A 21,318-nucleotide genomic window follows, 5' to 3' on the forward strand; every position below is an offset into this window, starting at 1 on the left:
GTCACCTTTACTTTCCAGTTCACCCTATTTACGGGGTTCTAGAGCATTGCTAACATAAGTCTTGGGTCATTTTGTGTACTTTCTGCACCAAATCTGTGTGGCTTGTCAAGCAGCATGTTGGGTTCTATAAATCTTACTGTCTTTGAGGACTGCTACATTATATTATGCCTGCTATCATAACTAATACTTTCATCCATGAGTACAAACAAAAGATGTCCAGATTAATTTTCACCAGGCAGACATCACCTTTAACACCTGTAGGAAACTGTAACAATCCTGAAAACTAAAGATCTTCAGTACTTGAAGAAATTCCAAGCTGAAAATAAGCCAACAGTGTGCTCTGGCGGCAAAGATGACTAGGAGTATTCTTCATAGTAGAAATTGCTTGGAGGTCTCAGGATTTGCCCTCATTTTCCCAGAATGGTTTTTTTTTGTTTTTTTTCCCCCGATATGAAGAACTTTGGTCCTGATGCCAGAGCCTTCAACATAAGCACAAGTTTAATTTTCATAATATTATGAGTGAGAAGCAATAGTTATTATCAGAATAATGAGTATGCCTGATGAGAATAAATGTTTTTCTTGTAAACTGTAGTATTTTTTTAGTGTTGTCAATCATTTAACTAGCCTACAATATTTTAAATGGATATGTTCTCCACATAAAAAAATAACCAAGCTCTTTCTGGGTCTCTGTTCTAAAATATTATTTATATTCCAAGTACTTCAAAAATTATGATTCAGGCCCTCCAAAATCATTATATAGGCTTAAAAATAATAAGTTTAAAAATAAATACTTAAGCACTTCCTTTTTATTTATTTATTTGTTTGTTTGTTTATTTATTTATTTATTTATTTGATTCCCCCTCCCCCATAGGTTGTGGCTTTGGAACATTTAGGGTGCAGTCAAGTTTTGTTTTCAGGCTCTTGTCTGGACCATATTGGCTAGAAGTTTACTATTTTATTTATAAGAAACCTGAGATTCTTAAAAAAAACAAACAAACAAACAAAAAAACTGGATTCTAGCCAAATTTAAGTTTTTTTTTTAAGGAAAACAATGGCTGTTGTGAGTCTTGCAAATAAAGTCAAGATCATTTGCTATATCGTTATAGGCAATTTGGTAACTGGTTACTCCTTTAACTGGTTTCATTAACGACAGAGGCTGTTTACTCTTTTGCGGAAGGAGCATATAATAGGATTGCCAGTGTGAATAGATTTACAGAAAGGCTTAAGCACATGTCAGACTTGGAACTTCTTCTGAGTTGTTTTCAACTGATAGTGCATATTTTTAAGCAGTCATCAAACAGAAAGTGTCTGATAGAAATAAATGTCTGTCCTTCCTCTTCCAGGCACACAGCTGAAGACATCCAGCCTCTTACACTCACAGCAACTTTCAAACCCCATTTTCTTTTTACTCTTAAATACATAAATGAAAGGCAGAAACAAAAAGTCTGTGATTTTTCTTTTATTTCCAAGCATTCTGATCTTTTAAAACAGCTTCATACACTGTATATTTCACTGCACAGAAAAGCTTGTAAAAGAATGTAAATGTATGTGGTTTGAATGCTGGGTTAAAATAGAAAATATTCTATTTCACTGAATAGTAGGATAATTACTACAATAGTGCATCAGATTACTGTAAAAATACTTAATGTTCCCTGCTGCATACATAATGTTTTAGTTAAATTATCTACTATGTTTATATTATAAGCCAAGAAAGTCATACATATAAAACATTGCTTGTTTGAATAATGGATTTTTCCATTTTCCAATTTACATAGAATAAGAAATTTATCCACGATTGAAGTTCCCAACTAATGTAAAATTATAGTTTGGGGTGAGAAATCTGATTAATTGTTGAGACGTTTTGACAACTAAGCTCAAGCAAATGCTGCATCAATTAGGTGTAGTTATTTATTGAATAGAGCCCTTAAACTGAAAACCAAGGAACAGGAAGGAGGATGTTTTAACAGCTCTGCAATATATGTTTTGTCCTTACAGCATGAAATCAGGCTGCAGTTTTTCTTGAAATAAGGCCCCCATGGGGAGGAATCACTACTTCAGTTTGTGCCCTGTAGTTAAGTCAAATGAAGGATACACAACATTATCAATGCTTTATTCTGGTAACACAGTGAAAGCTAGGTAGGTTGTGCTGAAAGGCAGAAGTGGTTTAATGAACTCCAGGTGGCAAGCTGCAGTCACCTGGTATGACATGCCTTTTGTTCATTTGGCTGACCAATTTAGTTTTTATAACACCGTGATATAAAGTTCCAGTGGGATTACTGCTGACTTAGATGGTCTGAATGGAATTTCATTTCATTCTCCTCCTTTGTGTGAGATATTAAGAAGATATTACTTATCACAACCTGGTCTAGAGCAACATCACGTCTGAGTATAGTTTTCCCACAGGAATGCAGTGAGATCAGCAAAGTTGAAGGTGCGTAGCACAGAGTAGTTTTAGACTGAAAATAGAAATTATGTGGATGCTTTATGTGTGCTTCACTGCTTGCCTGGTAATGTCGTTCATAAGCTCCTTCTGCCAAAAGACAATTTATAAAACTTTGTTTCTCACCTGCAGACTGTCAGGTGGGCATTTCCTATGTACGTAAGGGGACAGGGAAGCTGCTCTGGTTAAAGAAACACATGGGGAGAGCTGGACAGAAAACTTTTGATTATCATGGTAGTCAGCTTGGAAAAAATAGTAGAGTTCTAGAAAGCATGTATTTACAGGTTTCTTTTGCTTGAGCTTTTTCATGTCTGTGTTTATTGCCTTATGGTCTTTGTTAAAGGCTTACTCTCAGCTCTGACAGTGAAGTATGTTATACTCAATGTGTGTGTTCTATTTTAATGTAATTATCAATACTTTGATGTAATAGCAATGAATAGATTGTCAATCATATTAAAGGTCAGGTCTTCTGTTCTATAAAAATTCATTAGTTTGTAGATGTAGTCAAAACATTTATATAACAAGGTCTTTCTGAACTGCAAATGAGTCCCACAGGGGATCTAGAGGTCTACCAGAGAGCCTAAAAAAATTGGAATGTATGTTATTGTGAAAAATCACTGCTGGTCTATACCTGTTGAAGTGTCTGAAGTAGTTGGACCAGTTTAAGTGTCACAGAGAAGGATCATGACCTGGGCTGGCTTGTTTGCTGGAGTACATCGGAATTATTTATAAGTGGAAGGAACTGTTGGCTCATGAAAAGAATGACAGAGTTCATGAATGTGTTGTAAAAGATGGAGAAATATGGACCCTTGGCATGGACACAGAATTTTGTGTCGGATCCATCAACAAGCCCACTGAGACCAGAGCAGCTAACGATCAGCCAAGAAACCTTTCCTGATGTACAGTTGACACAGAAACAGGAGTACTTGTAGTAGCCTCTGTGTAGCAATAGCGGTCATGTTGAGGTAACGTCATAGGTGATACCATGAAGTGGTTAGTGAAGGTTTCTAGTTAGAAATGCAACCCCTTTTGAAACCTTATAAGTTGCTCATAAGAAAAGAAATAAAAGCTGCTGCTGAAAGCAGCTATGTATCCTTACAAAATCACTAGAGATAGGTGAAGGATAAGGAAATGGATTTAAGCTCTTTCAACTTTGAGTCTTTAGAACCCATTTTTACCTGGAAGCAGCAAAATATAGATCTCAGCATTTCAGTGCTTTTCTGTTCTATGGGATTATGATCGTTAACATTGCTCACGTAGAACATCCCAGATACACAGGATGCTCAAAGTACTTCACAAGCTGTCCTGTCTTTTGTGTACATATGGGTGAGCTTTGAAATGGAGCAAGGCTTCCATACTAAACAATGATATATAAGATTGGATAGTTAAAAAGTTTTAAAATAGTAATTTTAAAAAGTTCACTAAAGGTGCATTTGCTAAGCTGACTTGTTCTAAAGCAAAATTCTATTACATTTCATTTTCAACTCATAGAAATTTGAGTATTAGTAATCTTTCATGCTTCAGTAATAAGATCCAGGTCTTAAGAGCTGCAGATGAGAAGGTGCCAAGAATGGTCATGAGTAAGGAAAACTCAAGACTGGGTCTGATTTGCTGCCTTCAGCAAAACTATCACACCTCTTTGGACCTTTGTCATACAGGCTATGTTTAGACACCCATTCTCCTGATTTTTGTTTTGCAAGTTTTCTGCATTTTTTATTACATCTTTCACAGATCTCTGGCTCCTTAAATTCAAGGTTAGTGAGAAGGTATCGCCTGTACCCTGGTTTTGGCAATGACACCGTTAGTTGGCCTGAGACCATTATACAGCCAGGCAGATGTAGAATCTGCTGGTGGAGAGAGGGAGAGAGAGTATATTTTCTGGTGGTTTTCAAAGAGGTAGAAAGTCAAAGCAAGCATTTTAAATATCACAGGCACAGTTGCTACATATAATTCATGAATACATTTTGAAGATTAAATGGATAAATTATCTCAGTGTTGGTATTGATTTGAGAGGTTACTTTTAAGCCTGCCATCACATTCAGTGTTTGGAGCTTTTTTACTGAGTATTATTCAAGAGTAAGCTTTACAGAAATCTCATCTGTCTTCAATGTTTCATGAATGTTTTCCTTTTTAATCCAGGAACACAAGAAGCCATTGCGATGTGTTTGCATGTAGAAACAAAACAAGCCGTCAATGAAACCCTGTGTGACAATTCCAAGAGACCTCCACCAATGACTCGGGCTTGCAATATCAAGCTTTGTCCTCCAAGGTACACTGTAATAATGAAATTAACCATTTCTTTGCCACAACATAACTTAAATATACATTGATTTTCTCAGAAAAGGTCCAGATTGCAAGACTGTGATCTTGTTTTGGGATGAAATTTCACTACTTCTGTCTTTAACAAAATTTTTGGATTGTGTTTGATGATGGATTGTGATTTTTTTTTTCTTCACTCTTTTTCCACTCTTTACTTCTCACTAATTAAACAGGGAAATCTCTTCTGTGTGGATGTTCTCCAGAGCTGGAAAAACAGCTTTAACTGTTTGAAAATTTTCACTAAAAACCAAAGTATATTTACTTTCAATTCTTACTGAATAAAAAAATATACTGAAATTATGATTTAAAGTTATCCTAATTTTATGCCTTTTTAGTAGCCCCATCTAGTTCTTACAGATTTTTTATATGTGCATGGAGATCCTGAGAAAAGAAAAAAAAAAAAAAAAAAAAAAAAAGTCAAAATCCACGTAAACTTAGCTAGTTTGGTCACTTCTAAGGGCCATATGTGAAATTTTGACATGTGTTGCCTTATTTACCCATTTTTGATCTCTGACATCCCTGATCCTTTGCATATTGTTTCTAAAATGTGTTTGCAGAAACCACCCCCTGCTAAATGTAGGGAATAAAAGTTAACAGGAACAGGATGTTTTATAGAAAATGTATACACAATTAAAGTTTTGTAAATGTAAGAAAGGTCTATTTACATATTTACATTTATAAAAGTAAATGTCATCAGGTTGCCAACAGGCTATTTTTTTTTATTATTTATTTCTTGGTTTTGTTTCTTTTTGTGTGTGTGCATGTCTTTTCATGAGAAGCATTCTTCAAGTAAATTCTGGAGTCAAATAAATTTGCTTTGACATAAGTCTATTACTTTATTGTGAATACTTGTGCATTTCTTCCTTCCTGGTAAGTTTATAAATCTAGTTTGGCCTACCAGCCAAACCAATGAGGTGTTTCATTCATCTATCAAAAAATATGCCTTCAGTTATTTTTTGCTAGGTTCTGTTTGGGTTTGATTTCTCCTTACCCAAAGTGAGTTGCTAAAACATGATCTTTTGGCTGTGTTCTTGGAACAGGTGGCAAACCGGTCCCTGGAGACGGTGCTCAGCTACCTGTGGAGTTGGGATACAGACGAGAGACGTATACTGCCATCATCCAGGAGGGCCTACTGTTGCTACTGAGGATTGCAAAGACAAAAAGCCTCATTCTTTGCAAGCCTGCAACCAGATTGATTGTCCCCCTGTTTGGCATGTTGAGGAATGGCAACAGGTATGACTGGGTTATGGAAACAGTTTAAATGCAAGCAGTGTTCCTCTGGTTAGGTACTTCAAATTTTCTAGCCTGAATAACATAGAACATAGCTTCTAGACATTGAATTTAAGAGTTTTAACTAATTCTGTTAGAATAAATCAATCCAGAATCAAAAATACCTCTTTTCACTGCTATGCCAGTGAATACTGACAGGATGAGGTGGTAAGTTGTTGGTGGTTTTTTTGTTTGTTTGTTTGTTTTGTTTCCTTTTTTTAAAGGATTTCAAAATGCTGGATATCAGTTACTCCAAACATCACCTCTCTTCCTATACTCTGCAAATGCAATAATATACTTTTGGAGATGTTTGTATGTTTATTTAACTCAAGAACATTTCCTAACTCACAGTAGGTATATTAACTGATGCAGGGCATGGTCAGATCTACGTGTAAAATGCATGTTTTCTTTAAGATTTCTGCTACTTAATTGCATTCAGATGGGTTAGGTTCTCCTAATTTCTAATATACTAACTAAACATTTTAGCCGAAGAATTTTCTACAAGCTGCTTGCTTTTTAATTGAAACTAGATGTCATATTTCAAGTGTGTATAACTATGGGGAGCCTTGTAGTGTTTATGTGCAATAATGGTGTGATACATAAGCACAGACATACATACAGGTCTACACGCTATGTTCTTTTCTTAGTGCTCACGTACTTGTGGAGGAGGGATCCAGACCCGCAAAGTGTACTGTAAGCAGCTGTTGACAGACGGAAGCTTTCTGAAACTCTCCGACAACACCTGCCAGGAACCTAAATTGCCAACTACTAAACCATGTGCAAAAGTTGACTGTCCTCCTCAGCTCATTGTAGGAGAATGGTCCAAGGTGAGTAGCCCCCAATAAGGCGGGGGGGGGAGGGCTCTAAAACCTTCAATTGCAACATGATCTCTATAGAATTCTACTTGGGTGACTAGTGATGATTGGAGTAGTAAACTCACAGGGTAGCTGAGTGTTTTGCAAGACACGTACATACCTGGACTAAACTGTGTGTACAGTTGTTGTGCACCCCTGCCTACAATCAGACTGTTTATGTCCCTCTTCCAGAGTTGTGTTTGGGTTGCTGAAACAAAAGCTACAATGCGTTGCATGCGTTCTGCCAGACATAGTTTGGTATTTAATATTTGATATTTTAGCTATCAATTATTTCATAGTACAGCTTCTTAAAAGAAAATCTTTGCATCATGTTTTCTCCTTTCCCATTTAATGTAAGCATGCTACCACTCCCTGTTCAAAAAGATTTATAGGAGGGCATTTAGAAGCTGCAATTCAAGCTTGTGCAATATGAACTAGGAGAATGGGCTGAGAGACTTGACACAGACTCTTTAGAATGTGCTGATTTGTTTCTCTGAGATAATAGATCACATTGGTCTGTTCTCCCCATGGTTGGACATAAAGAAATACTGTCATGTTATTTTAATTGTTCCCGAGTTGCTTGCTGGAACAAGTTAGATATCTTATAATCTTATTGCTTGGAAAAGTGCAGAGGGTTTAATGTCTGGATAACACAAGGATTCATATGGAGAAGAGAGCTCTCTCTCTGTCTCTCTCTAACTGTTTAAAATTAGTATGTGTGGCATGGGACAGCAAGTTTAGTTTGCATCCTTCCTTTCACAGTGCTCAGTAAGCTGCGGTGTTGGAATCCAGAGAAGGAAAGTTGCCTGCCAAAACCGAACAGCAAAGGGCCAATATGTTGCATTAAATGGATCAATGTGTAGTGGTCTGTCTCCTTCACTGCTTGTAAGGTCTTGTCAGATGAATGCCTGCAACAGTAAGTATGTTACTTTATGTAGTTTCCTGTTGATTTGGAACGATATATTTATAAAGAAATATCTGTACACAGGTTAATTCACTCATCTCCCTATACTTTCATAACATTACTAATCTGGCATAAATGGAATGTCATAATTACTAGACCAGTGATAACAGGTTTGCTCTTAATTTATTTTGTTCCAGTCACAAATAAAGGTCAGGATCTAAAGAAGTAGTTTCTGAATACACTTTAATGTTATGTACCTCTCACACTCATACTCACCTAAATTTGTTGATTTTTTTCTTTTATCCTTTACAGTATCCCAACTGTGAAAACATCCGTCAATTGAGTATAAATTTCAAAGGATGTTAGAAAAGATAAGAATCCAGTTCTGGCTTGTGTTTTCATTGCATGTTTGTATTACACTGGACATTTAGTCTAGTACAGTTGAATTCAAAACCCGACATTCTGTGCCAGTGATAACTGTAGGTGTAATTTCTGTCATTCCTTATAGAAATGAGAATCCCAGTCTCATGAGTTTTATAGGAATTGATGACAGTAAACAAAATAACTAACTAACTAAATAAAAAATCACAGTATTTTTATTACTGTATATAAAAACCTATTAAGAAAAAGCTGTCTATAGGAATTGTATAATTTGGGCACAATCTGGTAATGATACTGATGGTAGTTGTACAAATTGCATATGTGTAACTGCCATGGAAATACCTTGCCAATATAATGGTCTAGTGGGAGTTGTCCCTGCCCATGGCAGGGGGAGTTGGAATTAGATGATCTTTAAGGTTCCTTCCAAGCCAAACCATTCTATGATTTCGTGATAATGTATGTTCAATTACATACAGTAATTTACAATGAGCAGTTCTAAATGCTGTTTCATTAAGACAAAACTTGGCCTCTCCCTTCCTTTGTAAACGAGAGTATCATTTTGTAGGTTTGGGGAGCAGGGAGCTGAACAGAAAGGAAAAAAAGGAGACTATCACTTTTTAGGTATGGGGATGAGGAAAACCAAAATCTTTCATTAGTGGCCTGCTTTTGATCACAGATCACAAAGATAGACATGTTTTGACCCAATCCATAGTGCTATCAAGAAACAGCTACTTTATAAATTTTGAGGCTTTGCTTTAAAAATTATTCACAAAACAAAATAAGAAATAGAATAATTACTGATTCATACATAATATGAAACTTCTTTTCCTGGCCTGCATTTCAGATTAACATGCCAAAATCCTGAGGTTCAAAACTCCACTTAAATAAAGCCCTGTGGACTTTCAGGAATGTCCTTGGCATAAGGTTTAATAAAATATTTTGAGCTGCATATCTATCTGAATTTAATTAATTGTGGATAGTTGAATGGCAGTATAGCTGGTTTGCAAATTGCATAGCACAGACTGATATTAAAATTACATTGTCAGCTTCCACCACAGTGCCAAAAAAGCAGGACACTGGGCTGCATAGGGAATGTGACTGAACTGAATGAATATGGATCAAAGTGACCAAAGTGATCCCACTGTTCTCTCCCTTCATCTCCAGAACTGTTTGCAGCAAGGGAGGCCCTGCAGCTCAGGTCTGCATGGCAAGTACAGAGCAGGAGGGCAGGGGAAGGCATGAGACATGTCCATACCTCTAGTTTCAATCTGAATTTTGCAGAAGGAGCCAGGGCAGAAGCAGCAGCAGCAGGCTTTGGATGCACAGTAACGTGCAGGAGGCATTCCTCCTCCTGCAGCTGTGGGTTCAGGCCCCCCAGAAGGGGGAGCGGATAGAAGGCAGGATATAGCATGGCCCTCAGGTGGCAGATGGCTAGCAATGAAGAGTGAAGCAGACCTTAGTGTGATGCATGGCATGCATGCTCTTAGGGGTTCTTGGTTCTCATCTGCGGCTCAGATGAGTTCCTTCATTTTCGTTGTCTCGTGACAATGCTGGGGCTTTTTATACTTCATCTTTTACCTTGGGACTAGTAATTGAAGCAGTTTTCTACTTAATATTGGACCTATTAAGTCAGAACATTCCTGACTCTGAGAAAAAGGAAATAACACCCATCTACCCCTGAGGTCACCAGGACCTGACGCCCAGCTAAAGCTGCACAGGACCATTAGAGGTCATAGACTCAGATGGATTTGTACCAGGTGATAATGAGGTCCAATGGCTCCAGTACAATCTAATCATTAAGTGAGATTTACCTCGTAGAAAAAACTCTCCCAAACAGTCCATTACCTCAGCAGCTGCAAGACTGGATGATACTAAGGATCTAGAAACACTTATGTGGCCTTATATATTTATATGACTTTATATATTTATATGGCCTGCCATCCACAGCTCTGAACTTTGTTTCACTCCTAATCTTGCTCACCAGTCACCAGTAAAAATATACACACCCTTTAGTGTTGAACTGCTAATGAGAGTTAGTGGTCTTTCTTTCTTTCTTTTTTTTTTAAAAAAAGAAGAAATGGATGAGACTTGTTAACATATTTATAAGTGTGCACTGGATTTAATTCCATGTTGGAATAACTAGTGTAAACAGAGCACAGCCTGAAGTATTTTAATTTGTGTGTTTAAAGTTACACTTACTGTGTCTGTAAGTTGGATTTTGGAAATCGAAGATTTAATATTGGAACATTTCCCTAAAAATAAATATTTGGGGCCCAATAACTTATTAAAAACAGGACACTAGTTTAATAATTTTAGTAAACTAAGTGCCTAAAGCAATTTATTTGTTGTACTATGTGAAATGGTTGAGGGAACCATGTATCTGGATAACAAAAACTGATATAAAAGCTGAGTAATTATGAAACCATGATATCCCCACTGGTCTGAACTCATTACCCAAAACATTGAAAATAACCATTTTGTTTTATAAGCATAAGAATGCACTCTAGGGTGTAGTTCATATAGTGTACACACTTATTGAATGCTTGAAACATTTAGCTTTTCACCTATTTCTTCACAGCATATTTGAAGCATATGTATATTAAGAAGCATGCAGTTTTTCAAATATCGTTTGTGTGCCATCAATGTGGTTGTCATTTTATTTCTGTACCTACCAAGTGGAATAGTAGTAATGATTTCAAATTCAGGCAATTGAGGAGCATTTTTATTTGTGTCCATTTTCTGGCTCATCAACTCATTCTGCAGGCTCAGTGTTTTTCTGTCAAATACCAAAAGGCTGGGTCACCAAATACGATTGAATTGTTTTCTAGCACCAGTGTAGAGTGTTTCCCGACTCTTCCCAGCTGGCCAGTTTCATTGTGCATGGAATGAGCTCAGGGGGTGCATGCCCTTGCTCCCCTCCTAGATTGCTTTGTTTCTCACCTACCTAGTGCTTTTTCAGTCAGATTAGTTCTCCTGATCAAAGCAGGGCACAGTACTTGCCAGCAGTGAGTCAACACAGTGGTATCTGAAACATTGCAGTCATTCTGCTGTTGCCTCCTGTGTGCCTACCCGGCCACTTCTGGGAAAGCCTGCTTGTGGTGGTAGCATTTAAGCAGCACCCTGGAAACCTTTCTACATCCAGCTGTCTGCAGTAGGATGCAGGAGGAGCTTTGTAATACCCAGTGTCTCTGTACCCTGTCTGCATGAAGCTTTATGCAGTATTGTCTGCTTTTGTCAATTCATCTGATGACTGTGTTTGGCCTCTCCAAGTTTTGACTTTTCTCTTTCCTCACTTCCCTCTCTTCATTCTTGGCATAGCGCTGTGAACACCTCATCTTTCAACCTGAAGAAATTACCCTCAGTCAGTGATTACAGGGTGGCTCTGCTTGTTACATGTACTGTGTCTTCATTGACTGCTTCTTTCACCTCCTATGTCGCTGTTTGGCTTCAGTCAGGCAGACAACAAGCAAGGCCAGCCAACAATTTAAATAACAGTCAAGGGGAGTCTTGCTTTTCAGATGGATTTTGTTTTATTTAGGTCGTTCCACACTTGACAGTTCTCTAATGTAGGGAAAGTAATAATGTGTTCAAATTTTTGATTCACTTTTTCCATTCCCTTCATGCCTAGCCTTTCTGAGGCAGCAATAGGAAACATAACCATAATAGGATTATGTATATAATATAAAATAATATATAATATATCTCAGTATACATTTAGGTATGTGTGCACCATCTATGTCCTTCATATAAGTATACATAGTCGGTATCTTCTCATTGTTGGGAGTTTTGGGGAAGAAGTAATAGAATTCTTGGCTGGAGCAGGGGAATGTTATGGTTTCATGTTGTTCATTTTCTTGCATTTTTGTGACTTAGATAAAAGCTCAACATTTTGCAATCTGACTTGAACAAAGTCAGGAAAAATTCCGTCAAGCATTCTGTGAAAAGCAGATTTTGTAAGCATGAGTGCCAATGATTAGATACTTTTCAACACTTAGTTTTCTTTCAGAGATTAAACCAAAGCTTCCAGAAAAGTATTCTGCTCATGGACCTCAGATTCTCAGTATACACCGAGTCTATATTCAGACCAGACAAGAGAAGCGCATCAATTTTACCATAGGAAGCCGAGCATACTTACTTCCAAAAACATCTGTTGTAATTAAGTGCCCTGTACGAAGATTCCAGAAATCACTTATCCGATGGGAGAAAGATGGACAACATTTACAAAACTCTAAAAGACTTGGCATCACCAAGTCAGGGTCACTGAAAATACATTGTCTTGAAGCAACTGATATCGGTGTGTACCGGTGTATTGCAGGCTCTGTGCACGAAACATTTGTACTCAAACTCATTGGTACTGATAACAGACTGATAGAACCACCAAATCTTAGAAAACATGCCAGTGAAACTGCTAATGTAGATCACAACGAGGCCAACAGCTTTGGTGCCAAATGGCATAAAATGAGCAAAATGTGGCAAATGTGGAGTAAGAAGAATGAGCTCTATCTGGGTGACAGGCAAGTAAATGATCAACCATTTCTGAGAAATCTTGAAACCTTTGGGAGTAATTCAGCAGAAGAATTTAGCTCTCGAGAATTCAAGAATAAACGAGTGGAGGCAGCAGTTCTCCAAGGTGCCTACAGCATGGATACCGTGCAGTTTGAAGAACTAATAAGCAACATGAGTCAGCTCATTGAAACTGGAGAAGTCAATGATGACTTGGCATCCCAGGTCATTTATCAATTAATTGCTGAATTATCTAGGCTTCCACAACCAACCACTGAAAAATGGAAGGGGGCCCAGGATGAGAAATTTGCCTCAAAATTCACAGGCAAATCACCAAACAAATCTGAACATTTTAGCACAAAAGCTGTTGATAAATTAATGTTGGACCAGAAGGTTCCAGTTATTATGAGGCAAAGGGAAATTCCTGGAGTTTCCTTTAACAAAACAGTAACTGTACGAATTGGAAATACAGTTTTTCTGACCAAAAATACTCATGCTGTCAATCTACTGTGTGAAACAGCTGGTATTAGTGAAGTGAAATATACTTGGACAAAAGATGGGGAGACATTAAAATCCTCTGAGAAGTAAGTAAATATCTTCTTTGAATGAATTATGTCACTATAAACTGTTAAAATACACCCTGCTGTGTAGTGTTAAAACATATACTGCTGTAAAAATGAGATAAGCATGAATCCTGTGCCTTCCATCTTTTTATTTAATTTGTTTTCTTTCAAATGTCTGTCATGTTGTTTTGTTTTACTAACTTCCAAGTGTGTGTCCATTTCCACAATATTACATGCAAGAATTGATTATTTTTTTTACTAGGTTAATTTTGGATGTAGCTGTTTTTGTGATCTGCCTTAAACATTTCAGCTGCATCAGAAAATGAACAGATTTATACTCAATTAAATTAAGACGACTATTGGATGGATTTGTTCATATACCAGATACAGTGAGATCGCATTAAAAACTTCTGCTGTGGTATAGATGAAAGGCAGTATTTCTTATGCCTCATCTTATGGAGGGAAAATATCAGTTGTGTCTTCACCATCCTTCAACATGGAGTAAATTTTTAGGTATATCTGTGTCTGCATAACTTAAATTAAAAAAAAATAATAATAAAAATAACTTTTTTATTTTAGCTTTTTAAATTTTTTAATACTTTATAACTTGTAAAAATTTCTGCTAAGGACAGTGCAGTGCAAAAGAAAAACTTCTAATACTATCTCATTTCAAAACTACACCTGAAGAACAAGTACAGCAAGTGTATTATACTCAGTTGTTTACTCAAGACAGAGCAAATACCTCATTGTTGATAAATTAGAAACTCACCTGATAATACTAACATTAGCTTTGTTGGAGAGCCTCTTAGAATTATAGCTAGCTCTTGAGTAATGAAAAAAAACGATTCTGTAATTATAGACATTTTTGGATATTTCTCAACATACTTAACTGATTAATCACACTGCCAAGAAAAATATACTTCTGCAGGGCTATCAATTAAAGCAAAGACACCAAACCAAACCATTTTTTAAAGTGCAAATGTTTATGGAACCACGTAGCTCCCACCAGTTGTTTATTTTGTTAACTGTGCATAATTTCCCACTAATTTGTTGCAAGTGATACTTTCGTTTTTTTTGGACATCATGGTGTTTTGTTTATTTGTGAGCATCTGTTTGATTCCTAATGTCTACTTTCATAAATTGCCTTTATTTTAGCCCAGACTGATATTCTTGCCCTTAGGATACATTGGCTACTAAGTTTTCTTTCCCAACCTTTTTTTTTTTTTTTTTTCATGTTAAGCTATCTTATGCACAAATGCATATATACATTTATATTCATATATGTATATACATTTGTGTACTCAAAAACCAGTGACAGTAATAATATTGCATCTGAAAAAGAATGTGGGCAGGTAAGTAGGTTGTACTGCAATGCCACCTCACATATCTTGCCCTGAGATGGCAGGCAAGGTGTTCAAGACACCTGTGAGTTTTTGGTAGAAGACTTCAGCTTTAATGATGATATTAAAATTAACAAACTAACTACAGTAATTTGGGAGTCATATTAGTCCATATATTTGCTAAATCCTGCAAAAACAAACAAACAAACAAACAAACAAACAAAAAAAAAAAAAAAAAAAAAAAAAAAAAAAAAAAAACAAGCTTGCTAAGCAAGCTAAAAAAAACAAGCTTGCACTGGAGAAATTAATTTCTTGCCAAGCCTAATACTTTTAATTGTGGTAGTCTGATTTCTTCATGCTGTCATTCCCGAGGGATTCTGGTTAGCAGTAGTAAATTTGCTGTCTTTCAAAGGGCAGCAATTAGGACACAGCTTTGCAGAAGAAGGATATCTGAAGATTCTTACATACATGTATCCTTTAGCTCTCCCCCTTTGTCACCAAAGAGGAGGCAAAACTGTTACTGCATGCACTGGTTTAGTACAGTAAGTTTCTAAAAACGTTTTGTTGCTGTATCCTCAACTCTTGCAGATAGAAGACTCAGCTGTGTCTGTCCTAGGGCTGTAACCCTTGTCTTTTCTTGAATATTCTGCAGCATGATCCTGGACACCATTGGAAAAGTGCAGATTCAGAGTCCTACTCAAAAGGAACTGGGTACATATGGATGCCTGGTTGTTAATGACTTTGGTTTTGATATGGAAACATCTTTGCTATTGCGTGCAGGTAGGAATTGTAGCATCCACAGAACTGGGGATGTACTCTTTTCATACACCTATCCCCAGCTCCATTTGATATAGTTTCTTTTGCTGGCAGTGTGTGAAATTCTGCCCGATTTAATAGGTAGTAATGAGATGGTCTTGCTCTAAAACCAGAGCAGGTTTGAGCTGAGTCTGCTTTTGTCTATCCCACCTGTATTTTTGGGGTGGTTCTTTTCAAACTGAAATCTGTTAAAACATGACAAATTTAAATGCAAGCTCTATATTTACAAGGCAGACAAAGCTTTTAATATTGATTATTCTTTTGCTTTCATTTCGAAGAGGTTCCTGTCATCTTGTCCTCTGTGTTAAATGTTACAAATCTGGAAGCCAGCAATCTCTCTGCTATTGTTGGAGGTACAATCATGGCAAGAATTGGAGCAAATATTATGATTGAATGTCCAGTGAAAGGTAAGCAAGAACTCCACTGAAATTCCTTGTAATGTTAAAATAAGAAGTTTACTCTGTATCTAGAAAAGAGCTACCAGCAAAGGCAGCAAGATCATTGATCATTAGTCATTTTTTTCAGTATGTGTGTCACTCAACAAGTCTTATGTCTTTTCTGTTGGTCACTTTAGTTTACACATATGTGCTATGTGTTCAACAGGCTTTCTTTTAGAAGTACTTTTCTTTCTATCAAGTGGTCTGAGGCTCCACTACAGAACTTAAAGCCCAGTGAAGTCAGTAACTATCTTACTGCAATAGCAAGCATAGCCAGCTGACTTGCTCATCAGGGAGCTCTCCTTATCCTTATTTGAGATGCCCATATGTCTAGACTGTTGTTAAAACTGAAAATGAAATCTCCAGCCATAGTTTAATAGAACTTTAAACCTGACAGTGAAGTAAACTTACCTTTTAGAGCCATCAGTCTGCAGCTGCAGTACAGAAGACAAAGAAAAGTGCCGAGCCATGAAAGCATATAGATATTGTCTAGCACAACATCTGTCAAGCAGCATTAAGGTTAATCAAAAGCTACATGCATTAAGCAGATCCCTGTTTCATTTTATTTTCTTGTCCTTTTTAAAGGAGAGGTTGATATTTTCTTTTTCAGTCTCATCAATATCATCTTTTAAGTTTCATTTGCAAGATTTAACTCACAGTGGTGATATTCTGTCAAATATTTAATAAGCGAATGTCAGTCCTTTGTGCCTTATTGAAGAACATACATGAAAGTATTTGCTGATAACAGTAGACGTTGCAATTGAATACAAAGAGACTTCAGAGAAATCAATGTGCCATTCACATTTATATTGCTGGGGGAGCACGTATCTGAGTGTTGATACTGAACCAGAATACTGATATACTGATAGAAATATATATGCAAATAGTTCTGCCTACAATTGCGACGCCAGGCTGACATATATTAGGACATGTGGCTCTGCTATTTGCTGTTGTACCAAGGCTAATTCTTTGATGAAGTAATATTTTCCAACTACAGTTTGGCAACTCTGTGCAGAACTGACCTACATCTCAAATTCAGCAGAGAGTTAATGTCACACTGTTAATATTAATATTGTTAGGATGGGTAAGCAGTTAGCAATTTAAATATAAATTAATATTTTCACATGGGACTGTGGATTTCCAAATGCTTTAGAATTGTATATATTACTGAGCCAAATCTTAGTTATGGTAAGACACCAGTGTTGACTTAAAATTGATTTATCTAATTGCTTTATTTCCCATCATTGCCAAGGAAATGAGTATTACTGCTTGTGAATAAAATAGAGTTTACATGTCTTAAAATTTCTCTTAGCCTAGAAGCAGAAAAACTTATGAAATAATGTAAGCAGAGTTTTTTTCTGATCTCCTTTTTGATGAAAAGTAATACACCACTGACTTTAGTAGACTGAACTTAATAACACTCTGCTAAATGTTTGTCTAATAGGGTGGGAACCAAAAATATGTCCATTTACAGTGTAGTGAAATGAGGACTTTGTTGTAAATGCTGATGAAATATCCTGTGAATTATGAGATGAGCAAACATTTGAATCATAAAAAAAAATAAAAATAAAGTGAATATATACTCTGAAAGTTCTGTTCCTACAAGCAGATAATGCAAGTCTGCAAGAGCCCTTTTCTCATCAGACATGTTGATTTATAAAAATAATGTGGTTTCTTCTTGGAGTAACAGTCCCCTGTAAATCCTTATAATGAATATCTAATGTAAAAATGACAGTAGTTGAATGTGACTAGCTGTCAGCTGAGGATCTTAGAATAGGCTGTGAAAATAAAGTAATTACAAGAGAGAGCACTTCTTTGAGTTTTGTGGAGACCTTGACTAGATCTGGAGTGTCTTTTCCTCATTGCCCATTCCTCTGAACACTCAGAGAGGATGTATTTTTTTGTGATAACTTCTTGGTCTATCTAAGGAAAATATTACTAAATAAGTCTGTGTGCCTTCATGTTCTGCTACACACTTACTTGGTATCCATCACCACAGACGACTCACACAGATTTCTGTGATGTCAAGCAGATACAGCAGAGCTGTTGGACTCTTGCTAGCCCACAGCATAGCTGGGCAAAAGAAGTAGTAGCTTATGAAGAAGGTATCTGTGTGCCATGCCACTAACAGAATTCTTAAATTACTTTCAAATTTCTTGGCTGCAATGACTTCTGAGCTCTGATTTTGTTTGTTTGTTTGTTTTTCCCCTGTAGGCTGAATAACCTATAATCCTTGTTTACAGTTGTTCAAACCATTGCTTTCTCTGTACATAAATATATGTATCAAGTTCTACATTTTGTCTAGCCATACAAGAACTATTCATATTTTCCATTATGAAACACATGAAAATCATGTGTATATGCCAAAAAGGTAAGTTAATTGTTCATTTAGGAGAGACCACCATGCCAGCTGCAAGTAGGATCAACCTACCCAACAATCTGACAAAGAAAGTTGTGAAAGGTAGAGTGGAAGTGATGTTATAGGGAAGGGTCCACTTTCCAACTTTCTAACTTCCTCTACAGGCTGGCTAATAGCTAACCCTTTAATTATTCAAGGCCAGAAGGAGAACCAATTGTGTTCTGCCTCAGGGACTCTGGGTTCATTAAGGCCACGTTATGCAGAACAGCTCTGGTTTTAATGGAAAGGACATGAAGTTTAATATCATATACAGTCATCTGACTGCATTTTTTTTTCTTTTCTTGTTGTTACTGATTTGGTTCTTTTTGTTCTTTCGAGGCTCTATCTTGTGCACCCTAAAAACTGCTTTCAGAAAAAAAAAATTTAGAAATGTTAAAGATAAGTGTATCCTAACAAATACAAGAACGTAAGGAACAGGCAAAGAAATTTTAAGTAAATTGCTGAGGCTAATAGTATAATTTTCTTTTCTCTTTTTAATTTATATTAAAACTTTTTTCCACTAATTGTTATAAGCTCATTTTATAGCTCCCACCCGAGCATATGCTAGAAGATATTCATAACATTCTGGACAGATTCATATTCCATTCTTACGGCCAAGAGCTTTTCAATCAACACATATGTTATAAATATCAATACTGATTGCTCCAAATTACTCTTGGATAACATTTATTGTATTTGCAGAAAAGATCTTCTTGTGATTATTACTAAAATAAACTAAAACTGTCAGACTCCATTTATTGTGAAACCTTGAAAGTTCTAAGTTGAAGTATAATAGGGGAAAATTATATATATGTAAAATGTGCATTGTCTGCCACCTGCTGGTGAGAAAACAGAAAGGAAATACTGAGTTAAGGTTGTTTAGACTGTAAACATTATATTGCATCTCTAAAATATCTTGGCATAAAGGCTTTTAAGAGTAGAAACTTCATCTTGATTCAAATGCTAATGCCTCTGAATATACTTTGACTCTCTAAGAATAGCATGTTGATTAAAAAATAGGCAAAGAAAACAAAGAACCTGTTGAATCAAGGTCATCTTTTAGCACACACGTTTCACAAAGATGGACCAGCTACTTACTGTCAGTATTGGAACTTGAAACAAATCCAGATAAATCAAGAATTTGATTTTCCATCTGTTCCTTCATTTACCCACAGTATTCCAAATGTAACTTTGATGTTGTTTTTTGTCTTCTATGCTTAACCACTCAGAAGACATCTCAGTGAAGAATAGCAGTTTATTACATCAGATTCTGGATCTCCTTTTCTTTCCCTTTTTTCTTTCCTTTTCTTTCCCTTTTTTCTTTCCTTTTCTTTCCCTTTTTTCTTTCCTTTTCTTTCCTTTTCTTTCCTTTGTGTATTTTTCTAAAAACAACAATAGATTTTAAAGCGATAAGTATAGCTTTATTTTATGAGGAAGGAATGCCCCTTAAAAAGCTAAAAGCTCCTTTTTAGTATAAGTGCACATACCTTAGTTTTAGTTTGGATATGACATAAGCTTTATAGTAAGTCTTCCAGTCCTTCCCTTTGCTTTGTGTCTTTGAACAGTCTGGGAGCCTAAAAATTGAATCCTTCTGGATCAAACTAAACTGAAAGGTGTGCCTACAGACTATACCTTGGCTCTGAAATACTAATGGACAGAAAGTCCTGGGGGCCAGGTGGGACTCACTAAGCAGTCCAAGCAAGCCCTCATCCAAACAGACATCAAATGTGTTTCAGGACCTGAGTACCAGCTATCCCTTTTTATAAGCACATCCCTGATGCCCTTCACATTGAGGAAGTGTCATTCAGTTAATGACATGTTTTTAGTCCTCTTTGTCTACACATCCCCAGCTGCTCATCATTGGACACAAAATACTGGCTTAGATGGACTTCGGGACTGATTAAGAATAACAATGCCTGTGTAATTCTTTAATTTCTGATAAATTTGTATTTTCCAAGTCCTTAGAATGTGCCTGCTTTATGACCATAAATGACTGGGTCCTTGGTCATAGAGCCATGGCTATCTAGTAAAGTGAAAATGCAATCACTAATCAGTTGGGCAAAACTGTCTCTGATAATAGTGCTGAATTGTAGAATTGCCCTGATGTACACCAGGCAAAGCTTTGTTTGGGGATTGACTAGAGTATTTAGTCCAGTAGTGATTTCTGAGTTCACACTTGACTCAGACCTTCTTATTTAGATGCCTAATATTGTTGCCTTACTTTATTGCCTGGTTTTGAAAAATCTTAGTGTTAAACGTCTGTGGCTGGAAAAAAGATCAAGCTCTCTTTGAGCTGACAGCCAGAGAACTAAACAGGATCTGACAGAGCTGTAGCAATGGTGGGATGAGAAGGGGTCTTGCTTCATGAACCTCCCTAAGGAGGTCACCAGATGTCAGTAAGTATATCTAAATCCTGCCAGATGCTGCTACCACCTAGGAAGAGGGGCTGTTGCATGGCTGCTAGAAAGAGACACAGGTTATGACTCTAAAAGATTGCAAAAGAGCAGGGTGGTATCAGAAGGCAGGAGGGAGGATTGTACGAGGTGCCAAAATGTCTCTCTCCAGCTCTCAGTCCAAGTCTATTATTCCCAGTGAAGTGGGCAAGATTCATGCAGGTAATTTCAGTAGCAGCATGGCTTAGCCCTTGTAGTGTTCACCAGAAGTTGATTGCTCAGTTGAACAATCAAAAAAATAATTGAGATGACAATAAAGGCAGTTTGCAATTTCTGCTGAAGAAAATATGAAGATGTAAATTAAAGAAGTTGTATGGTGAGTTACACTAAATCCACGGTAGGTGTTAGTAAGTGCAGAATGAATAAAATGACATTCGGTGTGTATATTACTGACCCAGAATCATTTCCTCTGCAAGATGACATGTGCAGTTATCCTCTAAAGTTAGGTAAACTTTTAAAGAAGTGCAGCAAAATGTGATTTGTGCCAGCGCAGTTCTGCCTTGCTCTTGAATGGGAAATACAGAATACTTTATGAGATTCTACATAGCTGGGGGAAAAATTTCTGAAGACATATCCAATGTTTTAGAGCGACTAGTTAGTAGGCCAAGATTTTTATGGTGTGTAATATTTCATAGGGCTTT

General features: G+C 36.7%; 1 protein-coding gene across 10 annotated transcripts in view; it reads left to right on the top strand.

Annotated features, from left to right (window-relative positions):
• The window catches only part of ADAMTSL3 (ADAMTS like 3), a 188,697-nt gene that overhangs the window by 149,420 nt on the left and 17,959 nt on the right, over positions 1-21,318 (top strand). For all 10 annotated transcript variants that reach the window (XR_005268490.2, XM_027466441.3, XM_027466440.3 and 7 more), the window contains 7 exons: positions 4,580-4,709; positions 5,800-5,992; positions 6,676-6,855; positions 7,645-7,798; positions 12,174-13,254; positions 15,226-15,353; positions 15,668-15,796. Coding sequence is in view for 9 of the 10 variants with exons in the window: in XM_027466441.3 (XP_027322242.2) it covers positions 4,580-4,709; positions 5,800-5,992; positions 6,676-6,855; positions 7,645-7,798; positions 12,174-13,254; positions 15,226-15,353; positions 15,668-15,796 (1,995 nt within the window). In the remaining variant the exon portion in view is untranslated. The remainder of the gene's footprint in view (positions 1-4,579; positions 4,710-5,799; positions 5,993-6,675; positions 6,856-7,644; positions 7,799-12,173; positions 13,255-15,225; positions 15,354-15,667; positions 15,797-21,318) is intronic.

This window comes from Anas platyrhynchos, chromosome 11, assembly GCF_047663525.1.
Source record: "Anas platyrhynchos isolate ZD024472 breed Pekin duck chromosome 11, IASCAAS_PekinDuck_T2T, whole genome shotgun sequence".
In the NCBI taxonomy this organism is placed as follows: domain Eukaryota; kingdom Metazoa; phylum Chordata; class Aves; order Anseriformes; family Anatidae; genus Anas; species Anas platyrhynchos.